Raw genomic sequence first — 11,730 nt, 5'->3', positions numbered from 1 at the left:
TTAAAAGTTTAGTATGCACCATACTATTTTGGAAGGTACTGAGGGTAGAGTTGTATAAAAGTTTAGCTCATAATTCGAATTAGTTTAGAATGGCATTGCATCAGAATCTCCATTGCAAGTCAAAGCAACAGAATGCTTAGGCTGCAAAGCTCTATTTGTAGCCATGAAACATCACTAATTAAATATATATGTAATGCTACTCAATTTAATAATTGCATTCGCTTTCTATGATACGGAAATGAAAGATGATCAGAGTGAACCGAGCACACGAATACGGATCGAATACAATGTAATTTCGGCTTTTTGCAAAGTGTTTTAATTTTATTTACAGTTAAAGAAAGGAGAAATCAAATTTGTGCATATATCCTCAGTCACCAACATCCATGTCATCCGAATCCTCACTTTCACTTGAAGACAATGGTTCAGGCTGCTGCGATTCTACCATACATCTATTACAAGTACACTCGAATAGATAATTTTCCCTAAAGGTAATATAGTTGATTTCTATTAGAAAATCAATCAGGCTTACAAGCTCAGAAATTAGTGATATATCTAGCAGTAAACTATACAAAAATTGAATGATAGGCAACACACATCAGTATTGCTTGGCGCTTTTTCCAATTTTTAATATCCGAATCGATGTACGAAATACAAAGCTCCTATAAGCATACGAAATCAATGATGGATAAAGCATATGACTGCACCGGTCAGTTAAGCGAATACTGTCTTCTAAAATAGTACTATGAATTTTAAACGTCCGTTCAATGTAGATATAGTATACTGTATTTAGGTTTACAGTAATAATAATAAAAGTAATAACAATAACTGTAGCCTTACAATTAACTGCAACATATTTTAAACTAAACATAAGCACAAAATAAGTTCAATAACTGTTGACTATATTTACACACAATACCTGCCCTTCGGAGATGTTCCTAATTGCTTTCACCGTTAAAGTCGCATTATTATCCAAAAAATTTATTTCTACATTAGGGCTACAGTCATGATTGCCTAGACAATAGAACAGGATGATAAATGATATTATACCTATTATCATAATGGTTACAATTTACGTGAAGGCGATATGTCGAACACAATTTTTTTTTCACTTACAGCAAGACTGTAGCAAATATAAGCCAGAACCTTCACAATCTAAGAAATCCCCAGATTCTAATAGTACAGATGATAAACAACTTAAAGACGGCATATAGTGTAATAGAATCGACTAAAAATATAGAGAATATGAATTGTGGATTTATAGTAAAGGATGACGTACACTCTATTATGAACCGATTAATAAAATTTAAATTAACCAATAAATGCACCAATAACCTTACCTTCATTCATATCTGCATACAATTGATCCAGGAAGGAATTAATGTAATCTTCTTCCTGTTTCTCAAATTTCGCAGCATCGACATTTCGAGCATACTGGCTAAAAGAACTAGATTGTAGTCTTAATATTAGAAAAACTTTCAATATATTGCAATAACAATGAAGATTGCTGCACCGAGATAACCTCTCATCTTTTATTTATTTTAAAAATAAATCATAAATTCGTGATTTATTGATTTCATGCTTAGAATATGACATCTGCTTGCTAGCGAGATAAGTTGAATCTAATCTGATGCGATAGCATACCTTGACGCAATGCCTTGACCGTTGGTTCCAATCATAGCGAGAAGAGATCGAAAACCACCCGGTGTATACCACTAAATTAAAATGTTTATGTCAGATCTCACAAGTATGTAAATCAATATTTATCAACATTAGATTAGATATTGCAATATTGTTTATTATCAGATTATCACTGCATAGGCATTGAAATCTTACTTCAGTGATTTTACTACTAGGCAAAGTGTTTATTAATTCCAAACGAAGAATTTCAATCTGTTCCTAGATGAGAAGTAATAATACGTTATTAATTTAATGCATTTTTTCATAATACTATAAATACTCTTCACTGAAACATAAAAAAACTAGAATCTGTTACGGAGATGCTTTACCACAAATTGTTTCCCAAATAACTTGTGTGCTACGTGAGCTTCGTTATTGGCAGTTACACGAGAAAATTGCGAGAACAATTTAAGCACATCCATTGGGTCATCTGCCTAAAAGTATAGTACAAGTAGAATCTCAAAAGTCTGGATTGCATCAATAATTAATAGGTTTGCAAACCACTTGGCTTGAAAGTTGTATGAGCGATAGAGAGAGATGTACCTGTTCAATCATGGCTATCATTTTAGCTATAAGCATGATGCTGCTAGTCTCTGGTGGATAATGGATATTCCTATAGGGAAGAAAAGTAGGATAAAATGATATGCAGTACGTGTAGCAGCAACAGTATTTACGCGTTTATGCTAATTATCAGAAGCTTGCACCGGATTATCAAAAATATACCAATTCACTCATTACACGTGCATAATAATTCATAATTAATAGATCATTTATTACTTTATACCTACCTCCAAGTTTCTCTCAGCCTGTTAAGTGAATGATCCGGCCTGCAATTGTTGGAACCGCAACATAGACTGCGATGATATTCTTTGACTGCCTTCTCCAAGCACGTAGAACTGCAGTACATAGTCTAAATTGCATTCAATCATTGAAAATGTTTAATTAAAGAAGATAGACCAAGGATTTATCCATCATTGTTAGCCTAAGCGCACAATTCACAGTAGCGATAAAGAAGTGATTTCTCAAGGTGTTACAGTACAGATACGCACTACATATCACTCTTTTACCGCCGTGCAGGATAGTTGATAACGAAAGCAGCAGCAATATCAATTAACCGTTAAATTAATGTAAGGAAGGTAACTAAGTAGCCTACGATGAATCTGCTTCTAAATCACAGAGTTTAATCTGATTTATACTTTGACAACATTGTCACTGAAGCCAAGGTTAATTTGTATACAACAAAGTCTTAAGAGCTAGTTCAATAAACTACTTATTCGGAGTGTTGCAGCGAGATAGCTAGACAATAAGACGCCTAAGATCAGTATTACAAATCTACATATCTATATTGAATTGCTCATCAGAGCAACAAAAGAGTAAATATGTATCAATCACTGTGTTGCTACTGTAGGTAATAGAAAGTCGTTGCAACAATATCCTTTTCCTTCAAATGTTATTATTACATGGTTAAGATTAGCAAAGCGTATACAACCTCGAGGCATAATAACTAATTACTGCCGGAGATTACTACAACCCTTTAGTACTGTAGTCTTGTTAACGTATGCGTAGTGATTTTAATATATACATGTATTGATAAACTACCTGACATCGTGGGCATTTGACATAATTCTCCATTGCATACGTGCTGCAATACTCTTTATGGGGTAAGACAACGTTGGGGTTGCCAGATAACCTTCGCGCCATAGTTTCAGCATCTTCCAAGGATCTTAGACAATATTCACATGCCTCATACTTATAAAATTCATTCCATAAGAACTGAGCGCAAACCAGCGGGTTCTCCTTAAAAATTTCGTCTCCTTCATTAAAGCAATTTGTAGCAAATAGTCCTTTACCTCTAGCATTGTTGATATACTTAACTTCAACAGGTAAATCTTTTGTAAAAAATTGAAATAAGTTTAAGTCCATTTTAAGGCTAAAGAATCTTGATCTATCAAGCAGCTTGCGTGGACCACATTCAATCGATCGATTTACAAACAGTGATTGGATTGAGTCCAGTTGCCAATTTCTCTTTCTACGTTAACTTCGTATGTTGAACCATTCACAATTTGCTTCCTTGACTGTTTCGTAGTTGTAACAAGCCTTGAAGAGCATGAACCATTTGCGTATCGATATACTGTACAGTGTACAGTGTACAGTACGGTATCAGGACTGTACTGTAAATGTGAGGTACTGTAGCAGTGCGGCGGGAGGCAAGCCATGATATAATGTACAGTATACGGTACTGTACTGTACACTGAACAGTACAGTATCTATTGATTCATTCTAGTAGTAAACCAAAATAGGAGGCGAATTGGTGATCGATGTGAGGTTGAGCTTGTTCATGGCTTCAATCTTGGTAATAAAAAGAGAGTTCAGAATTTGCTTCCTTGACTGTTTCGTGATTATAACAACCTTTGAAGAGTATGAACCATTTGCGTATCGATATGCTGTACAGTGTACAGTACTGTACCAATACTGTACTGTAAATGTGAGATACTGTAGCATTGCGGTGGGAGGCAAGCCATAACATACTGTACAGTACTGTACACTGTACAGTCTCTATTGATTCATTTTAGCAGTAAACCAAAATAGGAGGTGAATTGGTGATCGATGTGAGGTAGAGCTTGTTCATGCCTTCAATCTTGGTAATAAAAAGAAAGTTCAAATGAGATTTCATCTTCTAAAATAGAAATCGACACAGCCATCGACTACAGTACTGTAGAAATACTCTGTGCACATTCATCAATTGCATAATGTAGTGATAGCACCTCAAGCAACGACGGGCCGAACCAGGTAAAACACATTCAGTAGTCGATGACCACTGAGGACAATGACCAATAAATCGGCTTCAACCTAGTTTGTTGGTACAGTACACTTACTACGTTAAACAAAGAGCGGTCATTATTGCCTGAACCCACGAACCCGTACAATCCACATATCAGACTTTGATGAATAATTCATTATTATAACGAACTTCAATAAGCGATTTCTTAATAGGTTATACCTTCATTATTAATCCAAGACAGTAAATCCAGAATGTAATTTTAAGAAAATGGAATCACTACGGCGTACTAAATAAAGCAGATGCGTTAGAGAGAGAGAACTTGCTTTCATATCGCAGGTCGAAATTTATTGTAGTTTGTGCAAAATGATTTGTTGGCGTCCGCGTATCAGCGTTGTCTGTGTTAACGAGCATAAATATCAGCGACAATGCTCTACGCAAAATAAAGTATTTCCTCTCCTGGTACAAATCCCTGCGCTAGTTACTCAAAAATGCATGAAAATACTTAGCTCTTGCAACCGTTCACAACTAGAAACACTCGTCATTTCACCACCACAATGGATTTACTCACTATTAGACATGGAATACTGAATTGGGTAAATATTGGACGCTTAAGGCGTTGTGCGTTCAACAAGGAAAAATAAAATAAAAAATAAAAAGCAGAGCGTGGGAAGAAATTGACGCGTAGTACCGTCAGAGCATCGATAATGAAAGGGTGACGATCCAGGCTCAAATAACCTTCAAAATAGAAAGGATTCTGAGCTAATATGGCAGTACAGAAACCGCAGGATAAACTGTTAATCAACATGATGGATGGCGATGATCGAAAATATAATGATAATTTGCAACTCAACGAAGACCGTGCGTCTTTATTCTGGATAATTAGGTGCTGGAATCATGTACCACTTTTCGAGCTCGAAAACTTTTAATTTCAGTCATTGACTGTATTAACAAAATGTCAATTGTTAAAAAGGACTACTGTATATGTGCATAAAGAGCTTGAATAGACGAGAAATTAGTAAATATACCATTGTATTGGCTGTCGCTGCAGAAAATATCGTCAACATATACTAATCATATTATAAATTTTAATTTTTAACTTTTATTTATTTTCAGAGAGGAAAGAATTCCATACACCAAGCCAAAGCATACCCCATTCACAATCAAAACGTAAGTCAGTTAATGATCAATAGTGTAACGGTGTCCATTTAATATGGGAGTATCAACCAAGGTAAAAGTAAAATTTTTCATTGCAAACATACAGTAGTTCCTTCCCATCTGTCAAAGATCTAACGTTCCTTACTTGACTAGATTTACATTAATATCAACAGGCTAAAACGTCTACAAAGTAATTACTATTATCACAAAGTTTTGGGCTTCAATGATTCCAAAAAGAAATCTATAGATCCCACAAAGCGTTATTCAGAACTGTTAGTAAATACTATCAAAGAATCATTTAAGGTAGGAACAACCCCAAAGGATAGAGAATGCAAAATTAAAGGTAAGAAGAGTGTTTACTGACTAATTCAAGGCTCTTTGAATTAAGAATCTTTATCGTTCATTGATTTAACATTCTTAAACCAGCGTGGATAATTTTACCGATAGATATTCCGTTATGGTACTATTATTGTTAACGAAAAAATTTTTAAACGATATTACAGCTACCATGAAATTTCCAAATGATGTGGATTTCTACTTCCATCATGGACTATTATCGGCGTCATGCGATAATTTAAGTAGAGAAAATGTTACTACGATAAAAGTGAAGAAGGGCACTATCCGAGAACCTGTAAGACGAAGCCGTAGCATTTCTCTTTAAGACTACTTCGTTTTACGATATAGTAATGATGGTTTGAAATTTAATTTACATATATGCGAAAATAGGTTCAAGAAACTGTAAATTCAGACGATGTAATTCAAGCCAAGGACATTATCGTAGACCTTGGTAAGCCTCACGTTTAGGCAATGTGACGTTAGAGTGAACGAGAAGCAGTATATTTTGATGAAATCTGGATAAAAGTCGCCTTGCAATATTTAATATTTGTTACGATACACTATTGAAATCTTTATGTTAATGTTAGTTCAAGACTGTAAAAATTATTTTTGCAGTGATCAACTATACGAGTACTTGTAGCATACTGTATTGGGTTGTCATTGGACGGTTCTGAACGACTGCAATTAAGTTATAAGAAATTTCTTAAAAGTTTATTTGTTAGCAGCAGTTATAGACATTTATATGATAGAAGTCGGTTTTAACTAAAACGGATAGCATCGTAAATAAAAATATTTCCACAGTAAATATAACAAATATAATATATATCGTTGGTTGCTATTTCATCAAAGGCGGTAAACTACTTGCAGTCTTTAAGTATTTTATTCTATACTTAATCTCTTTTCTTCAGTATGTACAGTACACAAACTACAGTAATATTTGTATGTCTCAATCGCTCAACAATGCATTCTAGTATCTTTACAATACGCGCTTATGCTGTTATTTCAGTGCTCGAGGCATAATAACTAGATTACGTTACTATGAACATTCTTCTAACACCAAAATTCGATATAATGTTTAATGATAAGGTCGCATAACAAAACTATTGCAATCTACTGCATCGTAGATTGATTGTACATAATTTGCGGTGCACGCGTACATGTACTCAAAGCATTGTCCTGGTCAGTACAAAATTCACCTTCCATTTCTTAAAAATAGGAAAGAAATATGTAATCCAGTGTAGCGATAGGAATATAGTATATTATCTTTTACGAAGAGTATGCTCGAGTCAGCTTACATAAACAGTTCGGTAAACTGTTATGATGATAATATCGTATCAGTTGATCTAGTCTTTCAAACCAGCAAGACCTATCTAGAGTCCATCCCTTATCCTAGAAATAAAATGGAAATGATTTTAAAGTAATAGATATTACTAATAATGAAATATAGTATTAGATTTGTGCAACTGAGAGTGGTACCTTTCCATTGTACTAATTCTAACTAGTGTTGCAGCCCGAACAATATAAAATAAATATAATTAATTCACGAACTTACACTAAAATATAGTATCCTAAAATGTAATGGAACATCTTCAGTGCCTACAGTCAATATCTATTGAAATTGAACATGACAGCGTCTCAATTTTACGTCTCAATATTTCAAAATGAAGGATACTGTTTTAGGGTTGAAAAATAACAACCTTACCATATTTTGCATAGTGGTATTTATGGAAGTTTTGCCTTCTCGAATTAAATAGAGCCCTTCCTGAAACGGTTGGTGGTATAATAGTCTAATGAAGAAGAATTTATGTTGATTTACTATCGTGAGCACGTAATACAGTATATCGTAAATTCATCAAAGTGAACCAATGTAGAAACAAACTCAAGAAATTAAATCAATTTTTTGCCACCAGGTTTAATAAAGGAGTTACCATTTGCAAGTGAAAAACTTACCTTAAGGCTTGGCTTACATCAGCTTTTCCTATAAATGTTGACTTTGGTAAATAGTGTAATTTGTCTATTTGTGAAGTTTGTGATAACTCCTGCAATAACAATATTTACTCATTAAGAAAATCAAGCAAAACCAATTCACTGTAACATTCTGATCAGAGTGTTACGATAAATTCAGTATCACTGCATAAAATCGTTGACTAGACCATTCAATTTAATATCTTACTTTGCTACCCACTGGCTGTACTGTAAGATTAACAATATCAAATTAACTGCATTGCCGGTTTTATGTAATAAACTCACTGATTTTCATATTAAAGTACTTATTATAGCGCTACAACAAAGTTTGATTTACTGGACTCGCTTTAATCTATTCTGTATGTCTCTAGCGACTAAAATCCTGAGTCAACCCGTGATATAGTAATAATCATGGAGTACTAAATTCCCTCAAAAGAAATTATTAAGTAGCCCATGTAATAAAAAACCAAGACGGTGTTGTGTATCACTACTGTATCTAGCGTTAATTAATTAATACTAGCCACGATATTGAAGATTCGTACTACTCCTAATTAGTACAACTGACTAATAATTTATATAGTAATATATGGCATTGATGCACAATCTAACACTCTAACAATTATAGCGCTGTACTGTATACTGTAGACATTAGGCTATTCGAATAGCACAAGATACAGCTTCTGCAATATATGATAACATAATAGGGTAATGGTAGCTATCTTGCAGTATGCGGCAATTTGACTTCAATCGTATATACCTATTACGCTTAATTTAAATAATTGTTACTTTTAATTAACTTTAATTCTTCCAAAATTTCAATAGTTATTATACCGTTTGCCATGGCTTCAAGGAACTGGGATGTGCAACTTGATATTCGTGGAAGAAACTTCAAAAATTAAATTATAAATTTTAGGATATTATGCAAAGCAAACATCAAATGGATCAACGAAAATCCTTGTTTAATTACTGAAACTGCTACAGCGTATCGAATCAGTGCTTTAAAATAAATGATATACCCACTTTATTACTATTGTACGTTATCGAAGTCGACATATGCATTAGTCAAGACCTTCGATACCAACGAATTTTCATACGTTCGTATGCTATGATTATAAGATCTTCTTAAGAAAACTTTATCATCTCCAGTTTCATCGTAACCGTTTGTACGGTACCGTATAACACATTAAATTCATTAATGAAAATACTTTGTGTAATGTAGTATATAGTATCTTAAATATTCTTAAGTGGCCTTCTTTTAATGACTATATCCATTTTAATTGACGATGATATACTTGTTTATAACTTGATCAGATTGGTTTGAAATAATATTATTTTGTATAATTATAAACTGTATATCGTAGTCTATTGAAAAAATCAACTATCGCTATTACGAGCTATAGTCATTCCTTACTCTTTAGATTTAATTATCCCGTCAATCTGTTGGTCATAATTGAAATTTATCATGTCACCTTGATAAATGAATTTGAAAAACAAATAAGTCTATAGGATTGAAAGCATTTAGTTACTAAGACCAATACATCTACTTACTAGATTCTGTCGCAGTTGGTGGATTATCATTTATATTTACAGGAATTTCGCTTTCTTGAAAGTAATTTCTTCTTTGGTTTTCTGGATTGCTTTCTTCATCATATTTTTCATATCCGTGACCCCTGTACACAAGAATTACCAACCGAGAACCTGGTTTACCTTTAGGTAACTTCACCTTAATAAACTATTTATCTTACGTAGAAAACAAATCTAAAAATGTCCGATCATTGTTCGCTGTATGTTTTAAATAATTCAACAAAGTGATATTATTTTATTCCAATAATATCATAAAAAGAGAATATAGTTAAATATTTAAGTGGATAGCTACTAGCGTATAGTTACAGAAGCAACGTTCCTAATTTTATTTTACCATTATCATTAAAAGTATTACCAGTCATCACTGCTACAATAAACTTCAATGTCTTTCCCGATCATTTCGATCCAACGCTGACAAGATATTTGCAGAAATAGGAACAATGTGAAGAGTGGAAGATAATGCTTACTGATAAATCATCTTATGTATAAATAGCGGATTAATTTTGATTCGGCTAATTTCATTCGAATACAAAGTGTTTCTTAAAGTCAACTAGCACTAACAGTTAGATAACTTGCATAGTATCATAGTACGTAATTGTACACGTATACGTGACAGCATAACATATTAAAAATAATGGCTTTTAAATTAATCTGAAGTTTATTAAATGATAATAAGAACAGCGCTACAGTTGTTAATATGAAAGACTATAAAGATTTTCTCACAGCCACTGTATTTCTCATTCCCACCTAAGTGCAGGTATTGGACTCACGAAATATTATGTGATATCATTTAAATAATTATAATTACCAGCATTTCATCTCTATTTTTACAGGAGACGTAGTACGTCCTCATGCACGGATGAAGATGTAGTAATTTAAAAACCCATGGCATTTTTCTCATTTCTGGAGCTGGACAGGCTCTGTTCTCGTTCATGATGTAGTGTATAGTAGATATCAAAAGATAGTTTTCGTTGCGGTATGAAAGGTGTATTTAATAGTAGAAATTAAAGGCAATACCGCTATATTAATGAATATCCACGGTTTGATGGATATTTTGACTAATAAATATAATCTAACAATTAAAATTTATTTATATTCGGCAGCATGGCGTAAGTACTACTATGGTGTTAAATATAACATGAAATGGTTGTACAGTGCACCAACTGCTGTAACAGTTATATCGAACCTGTAGTTATTAAGGACAACATGGCCTTTCGGTTTGACTGATTGTTCGTTCTCATAGTAATATAAACATCCCTGACACAATATCATGAACCGAGTTTTCCCTGTAAATTCGTATGACATAATATTTACTATATTTGCTTTAAAGATGCTATGCATACAGAAGTTATTATAATGTCAGCATTTTGTAACGCTTGTTGTTAAACCAAAGAACATGTAATTCGTTGCCACTACATTTTAAAATCTACCAATTCCAGTGAGCACCAATTCTACCGTATTGTTAACAACTAGGATTTCAGTATACTTGCTCTAAAAATTAATTTCTTATTTTCTTTATGACTTAATTCCAACTAATGCCTTCAAAATAAATATTGTATAGGAATACACTGTTTATTACTTCTGCACTAAGCCTTGCTATATTTTATGATATAAAAATTTTCGGTATTAGATCGGTAAAATTTTAGAAGTTTGAAAAATTGAAATTTAATCATGACTTACAATTTTTATGATTACCGCCTTGTTTCTTAATCCATCCATAATGACGACATTGATAATAACTCATTAAATGTTGAACAGATGCGTCCTGCGTAGCCAAATTATCTAGAATGGTGATATATTGTCTTCAGAATTGTTCGATACTAAATTGGCATCAGGAATTTTAAAGTCTCCAAAAAATCTTAGAAACGATAATAATCGAGAGCCAAGTATAGTTATGAATTACGAGTATTTCTAGAGTTCGATTGGGAGGGAGGTATATCACGAAATGAGTGACTAATGTAAATAGTAAAGTAAACAACGATAGTACCACCCTCCGAAGCGTAATAATGAAGCATATCATTCAAATCAGACAGTACTATAACGCGCCGTATTTTTAGTTAATCTCGGAAAAGATTAGTCTATTGGCAGTATAATTAAGATATTTTTTTTTAATTTTATTTTTTGGGTAGTTTATGTGAAACCGATACGGCGTAATGCTTTAGTCTACCTTGATTCGCTGGTTTATTTCCATCAGATTCAAAGCTGTACCTAGAATGAGAACAAAATGCCAT

The 11,730-nt window shown here is 33.2% G+C and overlaps 3 protein-coding genes across 3 annotated transcripts; 1 reads left to right on the top strand and 2 right to left on the bottom strand.

Moving 5' to 3' along the window:
- Positions 1–367: 367 nt before the first annotated feature.
- TRIADDRAFT_28394 (uncharacterized protein) lies at positions 368–3,600 on the bottom strand (the record flags this gene model as incomplete). Its single annotated transcript, XM_002114584.1, has 11 exons — positions 368–482; positions 595–659; positions 917–1,011; positions 1,114–1,170; positions 1,338–1,444; positions 1,642–1,712; positions 1,834–1,896; positions 2,007–2,111; positions 2,221–2,290; positions 2,466–2,587; positions 3,274–3,600. The coding sequence occupies 11 exons, from the start codon at positions 3,598–3,600 to the stop codon at positions 368–370; spliced, it is 1,197 nt and encodes a 398-aa protein (XP_002114620.1).
- A 1,623-nt stretch (positions 3,601–5,223) lies between these two features.
- TRIADDRAFT_58649 (uncharacterized protein) lies at positions 5,224–6,418 on the top strand (the record flags this gene model as incomplete). The annotated part of the gene is made up of 5 exons (XM_002114767.1): positions 5,224–5,342; positions 5,573–5,626; positions 5,788–5,957; positions 6,118–6,245; positions 6,341–6,418. The coding sequence occupies 5 exons, from the start codon at positions 5,224–5,226 to the stop codon at positions 6,416–6,418; spliced, it is 549 nt and encodes a 182-aa protein (XP_002114803.1).
- A 798-nt stretch (positions 6,419–7,216) lies between these two features.
- TRIADDRAFT_58648 (uncharacterized protein) lies at positions 7,217–11,730 on the bottom strand (the record flags this gene model as incomplete). Its single annotated transcript, XM_002114583.1, has 11 exons — positions 7,217–7,339; positions 7,653–7,737; positions 7,901–7,989; positions 8,747–8,801; positions 9,327–9,384; positions 9,464–9,585; positions 9,855–9,910; positions 10,308–10,419; positions 10,686–10,785; positions 11,180–11,281; positions 11,667–11,730. The coding sequence occupies 11 exons, from the start codon at positions 11,728–11,730 to the stop codon at positions 7,217–7,219; spliced, it is 966 nt and encodes a 321-aa protein (XP_002114619.1).

This window comes from Trichoplax adhaerens, genomic scaffold (assembly GCF_000150275.1).
Source record: "Trichoplax adhaerens TRIADscaffold_8 genomic scaffold, whole genome shotgun sequence".
Taxonomy (NCBI): Eukaryota; Metazoa; Placozoa; class Uniplacotomia; order Trichoplacea; family Trichoplacidae; genus Trichoplax; species Trichoplax adhaerens.
This window is presented reverse-complemented; position numbering and strand designations above follow the sequence as displayed.